This window comes from Chelonoidis abingdonii, chromosome 11 (assembly GCF_003597395.2).
Source record: "Chelonoidis abingdonii isolate Lonesome George chromosome 11, CheloAbing_2.0, whole genome shotgun sequence".
Classification (NCBI taxonomy): Eukaryota; Metazoa; Chordata; order Testudines; family Testudinidae; genus Chelonoidis; species Chelonoidis abingdonii.
In genome coordinates this window covers 46,512,033-46,536,061 of record NC_133779.1, presented here as the reverse complement: position 1 = coordinate 46,536,061, position 24,029 = coordinate 46,512,033, and the positions used below count along the sequence as shown (strand labels likewise).

Genomic DNA, 24,029 nt, shown 5'->3' with positions numbered 1-24,029 from the left:
GTACCTGGTGCTATGGGTCCTGGTCCTCAAGTGAGGAGCCTGTGCACTATATAATTATAATTAAGGCCCTACTTGAATTGTGGGATGATTGTCAAATAATCGCGGCTGAATTGTGGACAAGATGTGGAAAAGTAATAACGGCCCTTTATTCATTGCAGTCGTTTGGAAAAGCCGGAGAAGACCTATTTGTTTAAGAAATGTTTGCTGGAACAATATAAACACTCAAGTATTATCTTAGGCCTGCTAATTTTTTTGATAACCAGACAGTTTGCTGCAACTAAATTATAGTCACTAACGCACGGAGTTGACAGCGAGAGTCTGGGTGGCTGGTGGCACCGGAAAATTGCAAAATTGCAGCGGAAGCCTAATATTGCATGACCCACAATTTCCACAATATTGCAGATGATGTAGAGCCTTAATTTTAATATTTAGTAGAGGTGAACATGAGCGGTTCCAATTACTCCTTCTAAGGTGGATTGCCTTTAACTCGTCACCACCAAATTTCATCTACCATTGCGCTGCCCATTGGACTACAGAGAGGGAATACAGCTGCAGGTACCCTGAACTGTGACAGCTGCAGATGCTTGAGGTCACTGTGCTGGTAGGAAATTGATTAGATCAAATATCCCCAGATTATGCTAGCATGTGAAAGACATGGTTTCAATTCCTGCTTTGCTACAGACACTTTGCATGACCTTGGGCAAGTCATTTACCAACCGGGCCTCAGTTGTTGGCCTGTAAAATGGAGCTATAGCAGGGCCCTGCTTCACACAGGCACTGTGAGGCTATTTGCAGGTAAAACTAGCGTAGTGCTCAGAGACTATAGTACATACAGCAGATGGTCTCAGGCTCGTGCACCCTTTACACAGCTGCCACTAAGTGAATTCCTGTAGGCTGGCTTTCGACATGTTTGTCCTGCGTGGGCTTAAGCAAAGCTGAGGGGCTCAATCCTGGCTTGTGTGGCAACAGGAGGAGGAAAGGCTGCAGCAGCCCACCTAGCAAGAAGGCACAATGCCCTCGTGGGTCCTGACCAGACTAGAATGTAAACCCTTAACTCTGATCTCTATTTGGGGCTTACCTTAGAGCTCCCGGTTTTAAGAGTTTGCAAGAAAATCTGTGTTTTCATTTCTTTAAAAGTAAGTTTCTAGCCTTGTGGTTGCAGAGAAAATCTTGAAAACACGAATCAAGAGACTAGCAGCACCAAAGCAAAAGGCAAAGAAAAAGACCCGAATAGCAGTTATTTTGGTTTTTACAAAAATCTCCTGATTTATAAGCCAGGCTCATGATTTTGTGGGGCCTGATTGATGGGGTTTGGCTGCTGCTCTCTTGACATGTGCGGTTTACACGGGTCACTCTTTATGTTCATGGGATGCGATGTGTCTGCGAAAGTGTGAGGTTGAAGTTGATGGTTTGTGTTACAGTGGGAGTGAGAGGAATAGGGGTCGTGCTTCTATTGTCTGTGAGCTGACAGCACTATTCATGATAAGGGAAAGGGAGCCTCTCAGTCCTACTGGTCATTTCTTTGCATTTCAGGAACCGAATTGGGTGGGTTTTTCTTAGCTGTTACTTAACATTAGCTTTTTGTTTTGTATTAACTCTCCAGCTATCTAGATATCCATCGACATCACAGTCTGTTTAGCTGTGAGCTGCTGGAGAGCTGTGCACTAAAGCATTAAGCAGTGTAACTCTGTACACTTTGAATACTTTCCACCCCAAGAAAAAAGGAAAGACACAGCAGACTAAAAACAGGAAACATGCGTGGTTCCACGGGCTTGCTTCTTATTTGAATACACCTGGTTTTACTGTATGCGGTGTCAGCAGACCTTTAAATACTAAGTCCACTGCAAGCAAAGTTTCATACATTGAGAGATGGACTGCAGTGAATGCGTTTTGCTGATCATTTCTTTTTGCTGTGCTTGGGGTATGTATGTTTTCCTATGGTTACAAGGCTTGGTGCACGTTAATTTGCGGGTATATGCTGTCCAGAGCTATATGACAATTGCTTTTATCATGTATGAGGCAGATGCTGCTCTGCTTTATAGCCAGAATACAAATCTGCCTTAAAAAGAGGAACAGCTTTCTGAGGAGGGTGTAGAGATCATATTGTGTTAATACGTGGAGGCTAACAGAACTGTGAAGGGAGATGAGACCCAAGATAGAGAGATCAATCTGTATATGTGCAGCCAGGAGTCATTTTACAATGTATATTAGAGCTGGGTGAATAATTCGTAACAAAGCATTCGGTATTTGTCTCTGCCCCCTTGCTCAGGGTGTGTAGTGCCTTATTTCACAACTAGTCCCGTTGACTTCAACAGAAGTATTTAGAGAATCTGTCACTTACTGTGACTCGCAGGGAGCCTAGCCACAGGGGGTCCTGGTCTGTGACTGGGGGTCCGAGATGCTACCACAATAAATAATAATAATGAATGGATGCCTAGGAGGAATGGGGTGAAAGTAGCACTGGGGACGATGGAGGCTGGCTGTCAGGTGAAGTTTACAAACTGTGAGCTATGTCAGTCAGGCTGTTGAACAGGGGGGTCAGCCCCAAAGTTTACATCACTTAAAACTAGATGGCTCAAAGTGCTAGAAATGGATTGTGTCGCAAACCTCCGTGGAGCAGCTTGTAGGGAGCCGGCATGCACTGGCCAGGGTGATCCTGGTGGACGGATGAAATTACCCTAATTCTGCAGGTCTTTGTGATCTCGGATCTCTATGCAGAGAAGACTCTATTCTTTTCAGGGCTCTGGAGATGGCTCTGCTGGCTACTATCTGTCCAGGGATACATGTGCTGTGTCTTGCTAAAGGGAACATGTGTCTAGTGGTTAGATTAGAAGTCAGCACTGCTGGGATTTGTTCCCAGTTTGCAGGGGATGTGTGGCTAGTGGTTAGAATAGGGGAAATGGGCATCAAGACTCCTGGGGTCCTATTAGGATTTTCCTGTCGTTCAGGGCAGGGGTAACAACTGTCAAAAGTGAAGATTAAAAAATCTTTCCTATTATTTGAAGATTGTTTCAAAAGCAAAGTACGTGCAGGACAACTAGGACATGCCTCATGTCAAACAAAGCAACAGGAACCAGAGCTGAAGTTGATTTTCTCTCTGTAACCCTGTTGTTGTGCCCCCATCTTAGGGCTTAGTGAGGATGCTTTGCACACCCCTAACCCCTTCCATTCATGGGTCTCCAAACCCTTTCAAGGCATTAATGACAGAGCCACTCAAACTGCTTGGGAGGGTGGCCAGTGATATTATCTCCATTCTCAGAAGGGGCGGACCAGGCAGGCTGACAGATTGCCCATAATTACACACCCAGGGAGCAGCAGAGATGGACACAGGACCTCTGACTCCCAGTCCTCTGCTCTAAGCAGTAACCTAGCCACTAGTTCAGAGCCAGATCTAGAACCCAGGAATCCAGACTCCCACGCTCCTGTTCGAACCACTAGGAAACATTAACAATGCACAAGACACCGTCTACTGAATGTGCTGAAATATGGGGCAAAATGAAATGAGTTAAAGAAAAGAAGATGACCACGAGACAGCCTCTGTTTGGAATTTCTCATTGGTTTGGTTGGTTCAAAACTGGCTCCATACCAGGCGAATACATGCTGTAACTTCCCCTTGGGTTTTTCTGTGTTGGGAACATACCAAAGAAGTCCCACATGGCATGAGAGCTGCTTTAGACTCATTGCCCATCTCTGATCCCATCCTTTGAAATGCTGCTGGTCCTGGACTCGAGCCGGGTTTTAACCTGGATTCTGTCTTACTCGATTTTGCCTGTTGTCAGAGTTCAGATGAGATGCCTGCTCCAGGCTGGCTGTGCCCTCTGGCTGGGAACTCTGCCCTGGCAGAGGGATTTTCGAGATGATCTAACAGGGCTTTTCCATCAGTCGCTATTAAGATCCTAATCACAACACCCCATTCTAGGGCCTGGTTCTCATGCTACTAGCATAAATGAAAACCAAGCTCGTCGACTATTCCTGCCACATCCTAGGAACACACAGCTATATGCTAGGGTGGCTATTTTGTGATGGTTTGTGGTATTTACTGAAACTGTACAACTGTGTGTTTGCAAATGAGGCCGGATGGGGATCTGCTGGCTGGGCGGGAGAACCTCCCTTTGTTGTTTTTCTGTGTAGGGCAAACCCCCTCCTCTCATGGAAATAATTCACAGGAAAGAGCGGGCAGGAAAATGAGTTGTTTTTTGCTTCCAGTTTAACTGACAACAGGAACCCAGTCAATGATGAGCTGGCATCCCTCACTACTAATGTTTCCTACAAAAACAAAGCATCGTGAGCAATAGGCCAGGTGAATGTGAATCACTGTACCCTGGGTAACGGGAGGAAAAGGGGTCTCAGGGACTTCCCCCCACCAAGGAGGGCTGATGCCTTCACAAAGTTCTCTCCAGGAGAAATGGACAGTGTGACGAACTGGGACTGTTCTTAATGTTTGCTCTGAACACTGTGTTGGTGCCTCAGTGTCCTCTAGGCAGTTCTTAAGTATCTAGGTGGTGGGATAAGGGTGTGTGATTTGCTTGCAGAGGAAGGGCCAGTGCACCTAAATGCCTGGCACTCTGTCTTCCTAGCAACTGATGGCCTGGGCCCTCCTCTGCAAAGGTGCCAACTGAAAGTGTTGGAGACAAAGGATCAGGTGACCTCCTGGCCCGGGAAAGGAGCTGAGCAGAGGAGGTGGAGGGGGTGGTTAGTCTGGAGCTGGCGGACTAGGAGTGAAGTGCAGAACTAGGGTCTGCTCACTGCCCCAGAATGGACCGGCCGAGGGGGTCTGATTCGCTGTATCTACAAGCTCTGTTTGGACTCTCGTTCCTGTCATCGAATAAACCTCTGTTTTGCTGGTGAGAGTCATGTCTGACTGCAAAGTGGGGTGCCGAACCCTGTGGCTTCCCCAGGACCCGCCTGGGGTGGGCTCGCTGTGGGAAGCACACGGAGGGGGCAGAGGATGCTGAATGCTCCAAGGAGAGACCCAGGAGGTGAAGACGTGTGAGCTTCTTGCCCTGAACAAGTCTGCTCCAAGGGAGAGGAGGCTCCCCAAAGTCCTGACTGGCTTAGTGGGGAGCTGTTCCAGAGCATCGCCCGGGGACTCCGTGACAGACAGTCCTGGGCATTTTTCATTGACCCCAATCTATGTATCTGTACATGTGCACGCACACACGCACACGCACACACAAAGGTTTAAAATTGTTTTTATTAGCTGTGTTTTTCCATAGCGTGGATTGGTCCATTGTCTGAGCACCTAACAAGCATTCAGCCTGACAGTAGCCCGGTGTGAAGGAGAAGTTTTATGATCCTCCGCTCACAGATGGGAGCCTGACATTTGCCAACAGGCCTTTTGGGTTCCCAGCTTGAGACACTTGAGAGGCACTTGGCTTTCAGCAGGCAGGTGCTCTGCACTCTGACAAGGCAGGCCCTCTGAGCTGTCTCACGTTTCATGGATTTTAAAAGGCCAGAAGAGACCATTAGATCCTCCAATCCCACAGGTCACTCAATTTCACCCTCTGACCCCTGTACCGAGCCCAATAACTTGTGTTTGGCTAAAGCATTTCTGCCAGAAAGGCCTCCAGTCTTCATCTGAGACGTCAAGAGACGGAGGAACCGCTGCTTTCCTCGGCACTTTGTTCCAATGGTTAATCGCCCTCCCTGTTAGAAATCTCAGCCTTATTTCTAAAGTTGGGTACCCAAAATCATGAGCCACGTTTGAAAATCTTAGCTGGGGAAACTGAGGGCCAGAGCTTTACCTAAGGTGAAGCAGGGAGTGTACAGCAGAAGCAGGAATTGCATGTGGATTTCTTGGTGTGCAGCCTAGTGCCTCAAACACAAGGTCATCTTTTCCTCCCTGCCCATTTCTTGCTAACGGATCTGTTCCACCGGCTAGTCACGGTTGAATTCCATCTGCTGTGAGATTTCATTGCAAACATTTCGCAGCGCTCCCTTCTCGAGAACTGAGCCCAGTCTAGTTTTAAGGGATTCAAGCGATGGGTCTCCCGCCTGACCCCACAATCTAACAGACCTCACTCGAAGGAGATTTCCCTGGGAGACATCATCCAAATTTCACAATTTCAGCTCATTCCTCCCGGGCATTGCCCCTTGTTCCACCCTGAACAATTCCCCTCCTGTCAAATACTTATAGGCAGTGACCTGTCTCCTTACCCCTTTGCAGTGGTGGTGAATGCCTGCAGCCCCTCATATTAAGGTTCCATTTAGGGTGAATGAACAAATCGACGATGCAGGCATGTTACAGACACGTGCTATAGATGAGTGGTTTCCAAGCTGTGGTTTGCGGACCCCTAGAAGTCTGTAGACTATGTCTAAGATTTCCAGTGGGATCCACACCCCCATTTGAAATGTTTTAGGGGTTTGCAAATGAAAAAAAAGGGTTGGAAACCACTGTTCTACATGGTCCTAAGCACCTTAGCTGGAGGTATTCTAGCAGGCTGGGTTGTGTAATCAGCCATCCCAACAGGTCATTTATTGAAACAACTGACTTCTCATTTATTAACCTTTTATCAGCTATTCATAGATAACCCTTGCAACAGTCATTTTTTCCCTCTGAACTCATTCTTATTTGTCATCCCCTTCTTGAGCCCATAGTTCCCAGAAAAAAGCACAGTAATCTAACTAAGCCATACATTGCCAGGGACACTCACTCCAGCTTGGAGTCTGTCTCAGAACTGCTTTGAGTCAAGCAAAGGCTTTCCCCTTCATCCTGCACTTAAAGGCCACCCCAGGACCCTGGCGGGTTTCGAACATCTGCTCTGGATGCCTTCAAAACAGGGCAAGTGCCGCTCATCAGCGAAGACGCTTTGATGCTTTACTGAGTCAGGGTCTCTTTGCATGCTTTGCTCTGGCTTTACAACGGAGCCTTCGTCCGACTCTGAACACAGTTTTTATACCAGTTTAGCTATTTCATTTAGGGCTGTGAGTTTTAATTCTACCAATGTAGTCAGCTCAGTGCCACCCGAGGTAATTATACCAGTACAATCCTGGTATAAGTTATACAGATGCCTCGGACGAGTATAACGTATTCCCCTTCTCTGTATTTCTACAGAGCACCTTTCCACCTGTCTAACTGCAGTCACACTGAGGGATTGTATCGCTTTAACTAGCCCGCCATCGTTCAAGTGGTACAAGCTGTGCATGTAGACAAGGCCTTGGTGTGATTAGTAATTGGCCCCTCAGCTAAGCAGAGGACTGGTGAAAGCAGCAGGGACATCATCACAGAGCTACCTTTTCTTCTGACAGCCTAAAAGCGCTTGAAGAAAACCGTTGCTGACAATGAAAACTTTTTCGCTTGTGTCAATTTTTTGAGGGTTTCCTGTCAGCCCGTGAAGGGAGTGGGGGTTCTTGGTACGCGAACCAGCCCGGGCGTCTACCAGCTGGGCCAACCCCTGCCACCGTGACCTGGCCGGGCAAGCATTGCCGCTAATTTCAGTGTGACAATGGGCCTGATCCTCAGCTGGTGCCAAGCGGTGTCACAGCGCTACATCAACTTATAGTAGCTGGGCTCTGAGCCGTTGACATCAGCGGAACGCTGGCCAGATGGCACGTGCTGGGGGTCTGGCTGCCATTGACTGCAGTGGAGATGAGCCAAGTGACACCAGGTGCAGCTTTCTTAGAAAGATGCGTGTTGCAGGTCTTCCTGTTTTTAACCTGCTCAGATACAGATGGAACATCCATTGAAAACATTTTCTGTGTCTTGCTTGAACAGGCTGGTGTGTTCTTGGCCCTGGCGGATAGTGGGGTGTTCCCAACATTGGACCACCCGCCAAGCGTTTTCGTTAATACAGATCGGAAGGTCTGTCTACACGCACTGCACTACACTGCACGCTCCTTTCAGCGGCATGTGGAGTCTGTACACCGCATGCCTTCTAGTCCGGGTATAAACAGCTGTGCAGCCAATGAGGCACTGCTTAGGCACTGTACCCTACGTTCTTGCTACATACCCAAGCTGGGCCTCCCTTGCCTACACTGTGATTTTTAGCAGCCTACTGTCGCTGTGCCCTCCACCACAGAGCCGTTCATTGCCATATGTCGGCAATGGTTCCTTCTCGGGAGCAGGGCAGGGAAGGGAGAAATTCAGAGTGGCATGAGCAGAACCCTGCTTCCCCCTTTCACCAGCAGTGCCATCATCAACCTCTGGCCCTCACTAACTGTGCGGTGCTGGATGGTGTGCTGGGAGCAGAGCCAAGACTGCGCTTCTCCCTGCCCACTTGTCTTATTCCCCCTTGTGCACAGTCAACCTGTGGAACTCCTTGCCAGAGGATGTTGTGACGGTCAAGACTAGAATAGGGTTCAAAAAAGAACTAGATAAGTTCCTGGAGGATCGGTCCATCAGTGGCTATTAGCCAGGATGGGCAGGGATGGTGTCCCTAGCTTCTGTTTGCCAGAAACTGGGAATGGATGACTGGGGATGGATCACTTGATGATTCCCTGTTCTGTTCATTCCCTCTGAAGCACCTGGCACTGGCCACTGTCAGCAGACAGGATACTGGGCTAGATGCACCTTTGGTCTGACCCAGTCTGGCCGCTCTTATGGGCAGCAGTGCAGTCCAAGACACAATCACACTCTTAGTAATGGAACAGGGCTTGCTAGTTGGTGGAGTCTGAACCCCAAACTTTTGCTGGCTTGTTGCCAACTCTTGCAATTTTATTACAAGTCTCCTTTTTGGGGGAGGGGGAGGGAGGTTTCTTCAAACCCCAGGTCCTGGAGTCACGTGATTAGGTGAGTATCTCCGCTTTCATCAGAAAAAATAATGAAAGTAAGTTTCTAGCACTCCTCTTTGTGGAGAAAAGCTAGAAAAGGAAGCCTGACTGTAACCCTAAAGGCTCAGCAAGCAGATGGCAAATAAAAGAGCTCCAGAATATATAACTTTTTAAACATCTCATGATGTTTTTGAGGTCTGACTCGTGATTTTTGAACTCCTGGGGTGGACAACACTGTGTACATTGCCATCTGTAAAACATCAACTCATGTCTGCGTTAACTCTGTTTCATTGATCCTTGTAGGCATGAGCTCTGGGTTGGAAAAAATGGTTTATGGAAGCCTGGGGGCCCCAACGCTGCTGAGCATAACGCCCGACCTTCAGAATTTTACTGTGCAATTTAGCGACGCTCAATGGAAACTAAGTGCATTGAATGGAAGCACGAAGACATCTACCTTTCTAGCTAGCTATGATGGAAAAAATTATACCAATTACATGGAGAAGCGGATCAAGTTTCATCCCGAGAACTTCTCCTTGGAAATACTGGAAACCAGGAGAACGGATGCAGGGCACTATGAATACACAGTGAAAAAACGCTTTGAGGAAAAGTCTTGGCAGTTCCAGTTGGAAGTGTATGGTAAGAGCACAGTATTCGTATGCAGGTTTGGGGAACTATGCTGGGTCCTGATAGCTGGTCTTGCTCGGTGGCTGGTCAGTTGCTAGGAGAAAAGGCCATTGTTGTGATGAAAATGGTGCATGGTTTCAGTTATTCCAGCCTCGGGGGTCCTGGAGGGAGTGGGACAAGCGCGCTGGCTGTGGGAGGAACTGCTGCCTATTCCAGTCCCAGCCTTTCCCTGCAGGGGGTGCTGTAGAGACCCTGGCACTCACCCACTCCAGCAGCCTCAGCACTGTTCACATCCTTCAGCACCCAATAGTCCACATGCCCTTTGGCACCCAGCCACCCTCCTCCCCACCAGCTAGAGACACCCCAGCACTCAGCCGCCCAAGTGAGAGTGCCCACGTTTTGTGCAAGCCTTGCTCGGGGAGCATAATCTGACATTCATGAGTATATGCAAATTATTCACAAATATGCAATTGAGCTCTGGTATAATTTGCATAAAATGCTACCCATGGAGCTGCACCGAACTCGGCAGCCAGAGGAGGCCTTAGCGGCTAGAACTTGCTGCTCAGTTGAATGGTGCCGATGTTGCTGGCGTCTAAATGCCCTGGAGAGGGGATGACTCAGAGCAGGCCTGGGAGCCGCATCAGTCTGGCAGCATTTCACGCAGGGCTGTCAGTTCCATCCTTCTCCAGATAATCCATTCACCTCCCCTCCCCATCACTCCCTTCAGAGCGGGTGTCCGTCCCCGACATCCAGATGGTCAGCAGGACCCTGGGGAATGAGAGCTGCAGCATGAACCTGAGCTGCGTGGTGAACAGCGGGGACAATGTGACCTACAGCTGGAACTGCAGTGAGGGCAACACCTCCCAGCTGCACCCCTACAATGACAGCTTCCTGCACCTCTCCTTCACCCCGGGGGAGGGCAGCGTCTCTTGCTCCTGCACCGCCAGTAACAGAGTCAGCCAGCAAACCACCAGGTTCAGCTCCTCGGTGGAATGCAGCAACAAGCCAGGAGGTAAGTGGGGCTGGATGAGAGAGGAGCAAATCCCCACTGACTGTGCAGTGCCTGGGCCCACCGGGACCAAGGGCCGCTTGGCTGTTGGCTGCGCTGGCACTAGGGTTTGGGTCTAGGGGCCAGATCCCCAGCTGGCATAAATCAGCTGCTCCAGGCCTCGGCCCAACATCTTTACCTTGCTTTGGGCCTTCTGTGCAGGCTCTGGATCCATCTCCACCCTCAGAGACAGGGATGGGCCCAAGTCTCTGAGCTCAGAACTGAGCCCTGGGCCCTGCCAACCTGGCTTAAACCCACACACACCACCCAAGGCATGGGCATTGAGATGGGCTCTGAAGGAAGCGTTGGTACCTAAGCGGGCCAGATTCTTAGCTGGTGCATAGCAGCACAGCTCCATTGAAATCAACAAGCCTGATTCGCCTCTCACATGTGCCTGTGTAAAGCAGAACTAGCTCAAAGGTCCCATTTCAGCAGCCAGATTGCAGGCTCTGGGCATTCAGAGCTCTGGGTAAGGAGTCATTTGTAGGGGTCCTACAAACCCCCAAACTACACCTCATATTCCTGAGTGCCATCTACTGGCACCTTATCTACTCACTATTTACATCTAGACAGACACGGGCACTGGTCCGTTTCCTCGTGGGGCCGAGGGCTGATTTACACCCGGGTCTTTTTACACCACTCCGGATGCATAAAGCAGCCTTAACGGGGGCTGTGACGGTAATTTGCATCCACTTTGCCCTGTGGGAGCTTTAGTGTAAATAAAAATCCCGCCTCTGGTTTCATGGTCGCTTGGTTTTCAGAGCTAATCATGCAGCAGCCCCGGCTACAGTACAGTAAAGCCCTGGGTTGGTTATAAATCACACCTTCTGCAACATTAAATCCTCCGTGGGAACTTCCTCTCGATTAGCCTCTGGGGGAGAGAGTCTCTCTCTCATTGGGGTTTTTCTGTCACCTCCTTTATGACGCAGGGGACTTTTATGGGGTGTTTTAATGAGACATTTAAACCTCAACCTGGGATGTTTTTCTCTTAAGTCTCCATTTGAATTAACATAGTCGGACCCAGATTTCTGCCCTGCCCCTTGCTGTCTTGTGTTGGAGGGGGTGGGGGGAAACCATCCCCTGGTGACCAGCTGGACCAGGCCCTTTACAAACGTAGACTGTACCACAGTCCTGCTGCAAAAGTAACTAGAGCATCAGGGCTGGGAGCAGAACCAGTATAGACATAAAAAAAGACAATAAAGCATCTATGCCTGATTCTCATTCACCCCCAGGCCTCTTTACGCCTCATGGGAAAGGGACTTTGGAGTGAATGGGAATCAGATCCACGATGGTTTGACACTAGGACCCCCATTGTCTCCTTGGTTCCTTGTGCTCCCCTCTTTGAGCTGTTGTCTCTTGTGTTCTCCGTAGATTGGAAGCTCTTTTGGGGCAGGGCAGTCCCTTTGCTCTGTGTTTGTGCAGCACCAAGCGCCATGGGGGCCTAGCCTATGACGGGGGCTCCTAGACACTCCCAAATATCAATGATAGCTATTAATAACGAGAGAGCAGCGTTCGGTGTAGTCCTTCCTCCGTGGCGTCACCCCGCTGCAGTGTAACACCAGCGGGAGCTTGGCAAGCCGGCTGTGGGAATGGAGTCAGGCCTCTGTAAAGCCAGAGCGAAGCAGCGATGGGTGGAGCAGCTCCAGGTGTTTGGCACCTGACTGGGACGTGTAAGAATTCGGCACCTAGGACCACATTTTAAGAGCGCTTGTAAGCGGGTGCTGTCACCTCTAGGGTGCCCCCTTGTATCTGGACACAGAGTTACAGGGGACTTCGCCTCTCCCGTCTTCCTCCCACTGCCTTGGCCCCACGATGGCCAGTTCCAGCTGGTGTCTTCTTTCGACTTCCCCTCGGGGTCGTCAAGGGCCCAGCCCTCATGCCAAGTCACATGACAGTTTGTGCCCCTCCCGGGGTTACTAAAGCTCCAACTTAAAGTGCACGAACAAAGAATGTCCACCTCTCTGTTCTGTCCCTCTGGGACTTGACTGGACTCGGCTTCTTGGCCCCGGCCAAGGTTCTCCTGAACGACTTCCTCCCCAGCACAATTCCCCCCTGCTCCCTCCCCTACGCTACCTCAGGGGGTACCTCAGCCTGGCCTCCAGCAGCTCCTCCCAGAGGAGAACTCGCCCTGTTCCCCCCTCCAGCATCTTCCTTCCTCCACTGAGTTCCCAGCTCCATTGAAGTAGCTCTGGCCCTGCTGCATCATCGCTACTCGGGTCACTAATTAATCCTTACGCTGCCGGCCCATCAGTGATGCTGACAGACAGCAAGAGACTTACGGGTTGAATTTTTAAAGATATTTAGGTGCCCAACTCTCATTGGTTTCAATGGGCATTGGGTGCATAAGTACCTTTAAAAATCCAGCCCCTAGTGACTTTTGAATTTCAATTAGATTTAGGTTCTTAAGGCCCAGACCTTAAAGGTATTTAGGTTCCTAATGTCCTTTGAAACCAATGGGAGTTAGGAGCCTGAATACCTTTGATAATCTGGCCCTTTTGAAAATGGCGCTTAGGTTCCTAAATCACTTTTGAAAATTTTACCCTGGTCTAGCAAAACACGAGCGTGCTTAACTTTAAGCACACAAGGAGTCCTAGTGTAGACAATGGGTCTGACGCTCAGATACACTGAAATCTATACACATGGAAAGGGGTTATAATTGACTCCTGTTTTTATGTTCCCTTTTCTCTGCCACAGAGAGTCCCAACTGGGCTATTTACACACTTCAAGTGAAGCCTGGATTGGGGCCTTCCGTACCTTCTGCTGATGCTGCACTTCCTGTGTTTTCTCTCTGTTGTACACAAAGATAATAGACCGCGATTAAAAAGATAAAGGAAGCGGCAATGTGATCTAAAAGCTGCATGAGCCCTCGCTCCTGGTTAACAATCACCTCCCCTTAGAACAGGGCACCAAGCTTAGGGACCAGTTACTGAGCAGCTTCTTTTCTTTGTAAATCACCTTCCAGGCTCGCTCAGGAATGAGCTCTTGAAATTCATCGTGCCAATAGCCATTGTGGGTGTTCTGGCCTTCGGTGCAGGGGTCACATACTGGCTGAGTCACAGAGGTAGGTTTTCAAGGCATTGGGAACTTGTTACGGTCTTAGGCCAAGTCCACCCTGCAAACCTAACTTCCGTCGGCATACAGTCGCCTCAGTCATTACAGTGCTCGTGCATGGCTACACCTTGCGCCTCGTGTCGGCCGTTCACGTCCTCAACCAGCAATGCTTGTATCGATTATACTGTCAGCATGAGGCATTGTGGGACGGCTCGTGAAAGCCGGTAACAGTCGATGTAAGGCCTGGAGTGTCTAACCTGACACCACGTCGACCGAATGACATCGCCTGTGACTCTACGCCGCTCGGGGAGGTGGCTTTAAGTCGGTGCGGCAGGACAGTTAGATTAGCGGGAGCCAAATTTAAACATGGACACTTCCATACTTAGGTTGACATAAGCTGCTGCACATCGACCTAACTCTTGAATGTAGACCAAGCCTTTGTCCTGGTCAATGCAGTTTTTTTACTGGTATAATGCTTCCAGTTATGGCTATAATCATTTATACCAGTACAACCCTAGAGATACTAGTATAAAGGTATCTTAGTATAGTTTATTCCCCTTCCTATACAAGAATAAATACCTTTCCTGCTGGCATAACTCCGTCCACTCTAGTGGGGGGGAGTTGTAGCACTATACCCCAATATAGTTAAAGCTGTACGACACTTGTGTTTAGATGCGACTCTAGGGTGAAATTTATCCCTGTGCAAAGGGCCAGCACACAGTCCTTGCACCATGTAAATCTTCCTTCATTAGCCTGTGGAACTCATTGCCACAAGATGTCATTGAGGCCAAATATTTAGCAGCATTCAAAGAGGAGTTGGACATATACACCAGATAAAGAGAACATCCAGAGTTTTGTCTCTCTAAGGTACTTACCTGGCCCCCATCACTGCAGCAACAACCCCTCACAATTTTTAATACAGTCATGCCCGCAGCACCCCTGTGATGTAGGGATGTGCTGGTTTTTAACACATGGGGACCTGAGGCACGGAGAGATTGTGGCCAGGCCTACATTGGAAAAGCTTTGCAGGTATATAGCTATCCTGGCAAATCTTCCTAGTGTAAATGACGTTTATGCAGCAAAAAAATTGCTTTTGCTGGTGTGACATATTCTGGCTTCCCAAAGGAAATAAGCCATGCCCACAAAAGCACTTTTTTGCTAGTGTAATTGTGCCTATGAAAAGGCTTTGGCTGGTTTTAAAACATCATTAAAAATCACACCCCTAACCACATGACTACTCCAGCAAAAGGTTCTAGTGCAGACCTGGCCTTCTGCATCTGGTGCTTGGCCACTGTCAGATACAGGCGAGTGGGTTATCTAGATCCTGGCTCTGACCCAGCCTGGAAATGCCTAGTGCGTAGGTTTTGTGCTGCCTCTCTGCACATGGGTAAATTTCACCTGTATTGAGCAGACTTGTCGTGCGTTCAGTCTCAAGGGAACTCCACCTAATAGTTTATTTTAGTTTTAAAGAGAACAGAAGTCTTATTTTCCACCCAGCATACGGAGGCAGGAAGGAAGGTTAAAAAAAAAAATGTAACCACTCGAATATTATTTGACTCACATACTTCATCATGTGCTCTTGTGATATGATCTCCTCTCATGACTTCAAGGGGATGCGAGGGATCCTAGCCTCGATATAACATGATAGGTATCTTGCGTACATCTTAGATAAATAGAAAGGCAAGGTGCAATTAATTCATCCTTGTACTTCGTCTTGTGCAAGCACTTATATTAGTGCGATGTGAGTGCAAATCAGAAAAATAGTGTTTCACACCCACTTTGCATAGGAGCAAATGACTGCACCAAGTGCCAGGCAATGGGTGATTGTTCTAGAAGTTGTAGTTTGGGCACCTCATGTGCCCATTGTCTTGTATAGGCCAGGCACTTGGATGAACTACATGTCCCATGATGCATGGCTCTCTCACAGCTTCATGAGGGAAGCAGATATAGCATAGGAATCCCTGGGCAAGGTATATCATGGGAAATTAAGTCCAGCCAGAGAGTTCAGCCCATAAAGACGAATGGGAGCATAAATCATCTGGAACCACAACTTCCATGAGGCCATTTTAAATTGACACATTTCAACTTTTGGCTTAAATATTTTTTTCACTATTTTGACAAACTATTGAAATCTTCTGTCAAAAGCAGCCACTTTTCATGAAAAATTTTTGTTTAGCCAAGAACCTTAATTTTTCTGTCAAAAAGCCATATGGATGGAAAATTTTTGATCTGCCCGGTCCGTCAGCCTTTCACAACACCCAGTGGAGTTGATGGGGGATGTGACTGGTTTCAGGCGGCTGAACTTCCAACAGTTTTGGAACTGCTATCTTAGAGGAAGCCAGAATTTCATTAGGGCCTTATTCTGCTGACGAACGCTTAGACTGCAGGCATTGTGATGTATTCTGACAGGTCCTTGCCTGTATCTCTACAAATCTAGATCGCAAGGCTGACATGGTCACATCTGTGTGTCTCCTGCCCTAACAGCCCTTGCAATTGTTTTTCCAATCAGGCCAAGAAGAGCATTCACAGCTGAAGGAGGAAAAGGAAAGTTGCACAATTTACTCACAAGTCCAGAGGGTAGAGGTGAGTCATGGCCTTCCATTCATAGAATCATAGACTATCAGGGTTGGAAGGGACCTCAGGAGGTCATCTAGTCCCACCCCCTGCTCAAAGCAGGACCAACACCAACTAAATCATTAGAAAGTTAAAATCTCATCTACCATATGGGTGAATTTTACCCTGGGAAGAGGGCCACAAGGCTCATGTATCACTTACATCCTGCTTCACTTGGGTTTGAGTTGTCTATAGGCGTTTCTGCACAAAGGGGAATTGACACCCTTCTGGGACTGATTTTAAACTGCACGATTTTAAACTGTTCAGCTATATTCAGAAAACTCACAATGTTCACCTAGCTTAGGGTTGCAAACTCTCGAGGATTGGCCTGAAGGCTCCAGGAATTAAAGATTAATCTTTAATTAAAGATTAGGTCAAGCGATGAAGTCTCCAGGAATCCATCCAACCAAAACTGACAACCCTAACCTAGTTCCTTCCTGCTCCCTGTACCTGCGCCCGAGTCGTGAGTCGCTGAGTCTTCTCATTTTACCGCCCTGAAGAAGGTTATGCCCTGTCTGCCGAGCAGGGACAGACGTAGCTATAGGGGGTGTGTGATGGATTCCACTCCACCTTGCACAGCCGCCGCCAAATGGCCTGGCCCCAGCTGAATTTTCACAGCGGTAATTTTAGAGAACTGTCAGGGGTGTCTGCACTGCAGCTCTGTGAGACCCGGGCTTGTGGACTCTGTTTCCAAGCCCATGCCTGAGCATCCACAATGTATCATAAACCTGGGCTTCCAGTTGCTGGATCTGGGGCTCACAGCCTTGCTAACCCATCTGCACTGCACTACACAGACCTTCTGACTCGGAGCTGCAGCTTGAGCTGGGTCCGTGCTGCAAAGACAGGGCTTGGACCTGAGTCCCAGCTGGGCTTGGGCTCTGACCCTCTCCTTACCAGGGTCCTGAGCGCTCACTGACCTGAGTCAGACTGATTTGTGTGTGGCTAGAAAGGGGGCTGGGGCTCACACTGAGTCAATGCCCATAGCGTGGGGTATAGACATTCCTTATGGGGCACGGGGAAGTTTGTGCAACTCTGAGGGACTTGAGAACTAGCCCCATGTTTCTCACCTCTCAGTGACTTCCTGATTGAGTCACTAAGATGACATTTTGTGCTGGTTTCCTAGCAGCCAGCCCAGCTACATTCCCCTCTGGACAAGCCATGCAAGCCTTCTTGCAAATCACCCAAGGTTCTGCAGGCCAAATTCTGCCCTCAGCGACCCCTGTGCAGCGCCTGCCACACCGGTGCAATTGCAAGGCTGAGGGGTGGTCAACGAAAATGCTTCCAAGACTCCCCCATAAGGAGAATCTCGCCTGCTGCAGCATAAATACTGATAACATCAGATACAGATCTGAATGGAGAGCAGCTACCCACGTCACAGTTTCGTACTGGATGCGGTTCCTGTCCACCGCTGAGGCCATTCCCTAGTTCAGTGAGTTTACCCAAAAGGTGGCTCTGCTCACGGGGCGAGTCTCAAGGAGCAGGCAAGCAGCCCTGCGAGCCAGACACTTGCGGCCACTGGGTGTCGATAGAGGCTCATCACTGAGTCCACACACAGCGCGGCCAAAGGGTGCGCTACGAGATCAGAATGGGGGGTGGGGGGGGTGTTGCAGGAGCTGAGGCAGGGCCGCCCGGGGGGGGGCAATTTGCCCCGCGGCTCGCAGGGCCCCCCGAGACCGGCCGAGCGCGCTCCCCGACCCTGCTCCCGGAGCCTCAGCGCATCCCCGGGCTCCCGGACCTGCGGGGCCCTGAGCCCCGCCCCGCTCAGAGCCGCGTGGCAGGGGCGGGTGCCGCCCCAGGCTGGGCTGGCTGGGCTCGGCTCCCCAGCCCGGCCCGAGCTGCCACAGCCCGCCCCCTGACCAATCGGCTCTGAGCGGGGCGGGCTCAGGGGACACGCGGAGCCAGGTGCCGCTGTCGAGCGAGGCTCCGGGGCAGGCGGGGGGAGCGGGGCTAAGGGCAGGAAGTCCCGGGGGCGGTCAGGGGACAGGGAGGGGGGTTGGATTGGGCTTCCAGGGGTCCGTCAGGACTCGGCGGGGGGGGTCTTTGGGGACGGTGCAGGACAAGGAGCAGGACAGGCGGGGGATTCTGGGGGGGGGCAGGAAGTGGTGGGGGTCGGATAGGGGCAGGCCGGCTGTGGTGAGCACAGCCTTCCCTAACGCCTGGAGCTCATTCAGCAGTTTGAGGTTGCAGAGAGCCAAGCTGTTAGGCTTACCATCCCTTTCACCTCTCAAATGCCAGATTGTAGTCTCTATTTAATTTCAGTGCATAGGGGGATTCATGTCAGGGGAGGGAGCTTCGTTAAAATTACCGCTGGAGGAGGGATTACATGAGAAGAGCAATATCCACACCACCTACTTCCTTCGCCACCCTACCAGGGAGACCCCTCTCCCTGCATTCCCTGAGGTTTTCAGAGGGTTAATTCAGTAGTTCTCCAACTTTTATACTGGTGACCTGTCTTCACACAGCAACCTCTGAGTGAACCTCCCTCCTTATAATTAAAAACTTTTTATATTTAAACTATTATAATGCTGGAGGCAAAGCGGGGTTTGAGGTGGAGGCTGAACAGTAATAACCTCGTGACCCCCTGAGTAATAACCTTGTGAGGGGTCCTGAACCCACAGTTTGAGAACTCTGGGTTATTTAATTTTAGCACCTTGTGTGCATTCACATGCATGTGCATTTTTGAACATTTTCAGTTTTCGGAACATGGCTCATCCCAATTCTGGAACAGCTCAAATGCTCAGTTCATGGAGTATGTACATAAGCTGTACCAAAGACAAACCCACAGTAACCATCTCCAGTTGTGTGAGGGACCCCATGGAGCCAGTCTCTAGGAACATATAAAATGCATGGAGGTTAAGTCCATTAATGACTATTAGCCAGGATGGGAATGGTGTCCCTACCTCTGTTTGTCAGAGGTGGAGATGGATGGCAGGAGAGAGATCACTTGATCATCAACTGTTAGGGTTCACTCCCTCTGGGCACTTGGCATTGGCCACTGTCGGTAGACAGGATGACTGGGCTGGATGGACTTTGATTGACCCAGTATGGCTGTTCTTATGTTCCAACCTAATGAACCCAAAGTTATGGAGAAAGATATGAGTCAAGGAAGCCAGCAGAGTATCAGAAATCTGGAAATCTGACTGGATGGCATCAGCGATGTTGTCGCAAGCTGAGGTGGTTCAAAGTTTTGGAATTTTTGTTAAGCAGAATTTTTTTTTGTTTCTTTAAACAATCAAAACACACAGCAGCAAATATTTGGCCACAGTTTCTGAAACCCGCAAACCATATTCAGGTTTTGGCAGACTAATTTCAGCTTTCAATAAAAAAAAGCGTAACAAATTTTGAAAGAAAGCAGACATTGTCCGTGATTTTTTTCTGCTTTTTAAAACCCTAGTTTTCGATCCAGAACAAGTTTTGACAGAAAATAGTTGTCAACCTTTTAATGAGCTTTAGTGCCTTTTAGCCCTAGCTGATGCTGAGAACCAGTGATACCTTGTAAAGAAGTTTTCTCAAAACTGGGTTTGTGCCGAGATGCAGAGATTTATTTTTCCCAGGGCTGCCCAGGGGTGCGGAGCAAGTGGGGCAACTCGCGCCGGGCCCCACAGGGGCTCCCACGAGAATATAGTATTGTATAGTATTGCAATTTTTTTTATGGAAGGGGGCCCCAAAATTGTTTTGCCCCAGGCCCCCTGAATCCTCTGGGCGGCCCTGAGCTGAGGTGGCTAAAGCAGGCTGTCAGGAAATGTGTGGAGTGGCTGTGCAGTGCCTGGGGATTTCGCCTCTGGGCGGCTGGCTTGGCACCCAACAGCAGTAACACTCCAGCAAGATGAGTTTGGTCTCTGGTCAGGCACTGGCAGGCAATGGGCCGTAGCTGGGAGCTCTCTGCATGTCCCGCTGGGAGAGACTGGGGCTGGAGCAGCAGGGAGACCCTCTTTGAGCATGCAGCCCTTCTGCACATCTGGCCAGTTCTGCTGGCTGGTGGTGGTGCAGAGAGGTGTGCTGGGCTGTATGTTGGCCTGGGGGAATCTAGCCTGTAATTCAGAAGCAGCCACTGTAATGTCAGCTTCATCAGAGAGAATTTCTCCCAAGACCCTCACAGTCACAGGTGGTTTCCTGGCCCACTTTTGAGTGTGGTCTCCAGGAGGCTGAGTGCTGCAGCTAGCGCATATGGCTTTCCCTATCTGAGCAGGAAGTGGTGGGTTCCTTCCGCTAAAGATGTTGGGCTCAGTTTTCTCTCTTTGCACAGCGGCAGAAAAGCTCTCGCCCCCCGCCTGTGGTGAAGTGCTCTGAGTGCACCACCATCTACGTCTGCGCCACGGGGCTACCTCCAGAAACGGCTCAGGTGAGAAGGAATCCATGTGCATTTCATTGCTAGCCCCGCAGTTAATGTCTCTCATCAGCCATCCCCTCCTCACTCCTATTGCATCCAGCCCTTCACTGTAGGAGCAGATGATGGGTCACAGAAAAGAGGTTGGGCCTGATCCTCCATTGGGTTCAGTGGAGTTATTCCTGACTTACATGTGCTGAGGGGCCAGCGCTGCTGGAAGTGCAGATGAGCGTGTCTGGGGATGTTTGCCCGACTCATTTGCTGGTTCTAGATGCGTCCGGCCTGGGAACACGGGCAAAGCCTCGGGAAGCGTTTTCAGCAGCTGAGCTGGCTGTTTGCACAACAGCCCCACAGCATGCGGTGCCAGCGGGTTTTCATCCCTGAACGTCCAGCCCCACAGCACAGATCTCTGACCCTGAGCTCCAGGTTTAGATAGTAACGTAGGAGCAGTGGGGACCTCCTGGGTCCCAGAGGCCTGTCCCTGCTCTCTCAATCACTCTTCTCGCAGAATCTCATTCATAAACTTGATCAAATTCTATCCTCAAACCAATTGGGTTGTTTGCCCCTCCGCCTCCCCCCACTGCTGGTACTGAGAGCCTGCCCCAGAACCTCCCTCCTCTGATGGTTAGAAATCATCTCACCTCCAGCTTCAATTTGCTTCTGGACGGTTTATCCCCGTTTGTTCTGGTGCCAATATTGTCCTTTAGTTCAATGGCTCTTCTCCCTCCCTGGTGTTTCCCTCGTTGTATGCACAGAGGGCAGTGAGATTCCCCCCTCAGCCTGCCTTTGGCTAGGCTAAACAAGCCTCCCTGGAACGATCAGCCCTCCATTCCCCAGCTCACCCTGGCAGCCCTTCTCTGCCCCGCTGCAGTTTGAATTAGATGAAAGCAGTAGTAGGATGTTATCGTCCAGTGGCCCACCACACTGACATGCACACGCACTCTGCCAGCATATTACAAGTCTCCTTCTTCCTGCAGGGCTGGGAACAGGACAGGCAATTCTTGAACTCAGCTCCCCGGGCTGATGGGCCAGTGGGTGCTTTGCTTCCCGCTCCCTTTAATGCTGAAAGTGGCAGCCGAAGCCATGGGGCTGCAGGGGGTTTGGTGGTGCCTCAATCCATGTGCATTGCTTGGTTTGCGCACTCACTGTCTGCTCTTGCCCTGTTTTCATTCCCAGCCCCCAAATCCAGGGCTGACGACCATTTATGACAGCGTGATGCCTGCAACAAGCTGAGCTCCTCCCCGGGGAATGTGCAAAATTGTAGCCACTCTGAAGACACCGACGGATTTTTACCCTGCCCGCAGCAGAAACCCATCTCTCCAGCTGGCTGAACTTTTACCCACGTCCACGCGAAATCCCACTTGGCTCCACAGAAGCGGGATAAAACTCCACCGTGCAATAGCTGTTGGCACAATGTGTCTCATCCAAACCAAGAACCGCGGCTGTAAATGAGAGTCACAGAGTTCATAACAGCAGAGCAGAGGAGAAGGATCCAAGTGAGGCGAGACACCCATGAGGAACTTTGCGTGAGAGGCGCCCAAAGACAACTATGATGGCCAACCGTATAAAACCCTAGGTTGGACAGACAGAGGGACAAGCACAGGAAAAAGAGGGAGGATCGCAGGTGAGACTGGCTAGAAGGGAGATACAGACAGGCTGCTCCCGGTGACCGGAGCTGCACAGGAGAAGGTTCAATCACCACCGGCAGCCAGATGGTGCAATGGCTCCGAAAAGAGGCTGATGCTGGAGGACTAGAGGGGAGCAGAGACAGTGAATCTGTCTATTGCAAGTTCCACGGAGGATTTCAAAAATAAAGCAAACTGGATCCTAAGGGGCTGATCCTCAGCTGGTGTAAATCAGCCTAGCTCCCTGGTCTGCAATGGGGCTACAGATTTACATCCTCTACACATTTGGCCCATGTGAATGCGGTCCCTATGTATTATCACCCCACTGCTGATAGGATAGAAGTGTTAGATCTGCCTCTCAGTCCCAGAGCAGGAGCAGGCTCCATGGGGATTCTGCTCTGGACAGGTTAATCTTGATTCAATCAGTTTCATACTCAGGATCAGTTCTCCCCTGCCTGCTTCTGGATAGTGAAATTCACCCCGCACAGAGGTCCAGCATGAAGCCTGCACTCCAGTTTGATCTTAAATCCCCTCTGCTCAATTCCCCAAACAAGCCCCCACTTGTAATACTGGCTCTGTCCACACTGGGGCTTGAACCCTGGATCTCAAACCATGAGTCGCCCAGCTCTGTTGTAAGCTCACCAACTTGCTATGCAGACCAGCCACCCCTAGATGGGGACAGAGTGGCACATTAAGTAGTTGTGGCCTGCACATAGAGCTGATTGGAGAGTTGTTCACAAAACCGTTTTCCATAGGAATGTGCAGTTCTACTGAAATCAACACGCCATGCAAAGTCAGGTCAATTTTTTGCTGGAATTTCATTTCAGAAGAAAACCAGGGGGAACAATTCCAGTACTGTTGCAACGTCCCATTCTGACAGTTTTTGGAACACAGCATTTCAGTTCTTCATTGAGAAAGGACTTTTCATTCTGAATTATTTTGAAATTTTGCATCAGATATTACAATGCATCTCATTTATTTGCTTTCTACTACGGGGTTTTTAGAAAAGCTGAACTCAGAATGAAATGGCATCAAAGCGAAATGTTCCGAGTGCCCCAAGCAATTGCAATTTGTCGTTTCGATTCAGAATGAAGCCATATTTTGAAATCTTGTTAAACAGCGCTTCCACCCCGCACACGGTTCTAGTTATGCATAGCCCTTCGGCCGGCCCTCTGTGCAGGGGTGAATTTCACCATCAGAGAATAGACCTCTCTCTTACATCCATGGGCAGACTCATTCCTGACGTACTTACCCCTCTGACTTGTGAGAAGGGGTAGGGATAGTCTGATAAATGACACAGATTGTTTTTAAAAGGTTCTCATGTTGCATTAACTTGGAAGGCAACATGGTCTAGCAGTCAGAGTGCGGTGACTAAGCAGCTGGACTCTTGGGGGTCTAGTCTTAGCTCTGCCACCAACTCTCTATGCGACCTTGGGTGAGCCCCTTTGCCTCCCTGTGGCTCAGTTTTTCCTCTGAGCTGCAAAATGGGCATCATGATACCAACATACAGCATGGAGGGAGAATCAACATTTGTAAATTGCTTTGGAAACCTCAGAGAACAACTTATGTTATTTGTGCAGCGTGAGCTGACTGTGTGTGCCAGCTACAGGAAAGGAGAAAAAAAATAATAACACACTGACAATAAAATCCTCCAAAGAAATTAGTTGAGGTTTTAATTGCTGAAAACCCAACCTCCCCACTTGGAGACAGCTCCAGCCGCAGTCTTTCACATCCTCCTCTGCACCTTGGTCTTCTTCCCTCTGCAGGGTCTTGTTCTCTCCAGACTCACGTTCCTCCAGGGAGGCAGCGGCGCCTGAAGACCCAGTATGCTGAAGTTAGAGCGGCGCTTAGTTTTGTTCTTAGTACCCACCTGTGGCCAGCTCTTCCACTGAGGCTGTGAGGCTGCTCTCTGCTGCTAGGGAGGTGCAAAGAGGTGATGCCCTTTGTGCTTCTGCAGAGAGGAGGTGGGAATGACCATGAGCCTCGTGCTAATGAGACCCTGTGGCAGACTAACCCCCTGCTGTTGGGCTAG

The 24,029-nt window shown here is 49.7% G+C and overlaps 1 protein-coding gene across 1 annotated transcript; it reads left to right on the top strand.

Annotated features, from left to right (window-relative positions):
- The first annotated feature begins 1,748 nt into the window (after positions 1–1,748).
- On the top strand, positions 1,749–23,660 carry LOC116831782 (signaling lymphocytic activation molecule-like). The gene is made up of 7 exons (XM_032792045.2): positions 1,749–1,921; positions 9,013–9,345; positions 10,061–10,345; positions 13,344–13,442; positions 15,942–16,015; positions 20,292–20,387; positions 21,549–23,660. Exons 1-7 carry the CDS (start codon positions 1,870–1,872, stop codon positions 21,603–21,605), a joined length of 996 nt encoding a protein of 331 aa, XP_032647936.1. The 5' UTR covers positions 1,749–1,869; the 3' UTR covers positions 21,606–23,660.
- Positions 23,661–24,029: the final 369 nt, after the last annotated feature.

Excerpts from the sequence above, each read along its gene's own strand:
- LOC116831782 (XM_032792045.2), top strand. The coding sequence starts at position 1,870 with ATGGACTGCAGTGAATGCGTTTTGCTGATCATTTCTTTTTGCTGTGCT. Across the intron at positions 10,346-13,343 it reads ATGCAGCAACAAGCCAGGAG|GCTCGCTCAGGAATGAGCTC; the intron begins GTAAGTGGGGCT and ends ATCACCTTCCAG. Across the intron at positions 20,388-21,548 it reads TACCTCCAGAAACGGCTCAG|CCCCCAAATCCAGGGCTGAC; the intron begins GTGAGAAGGAAT and ends TTTCATTCCCAG.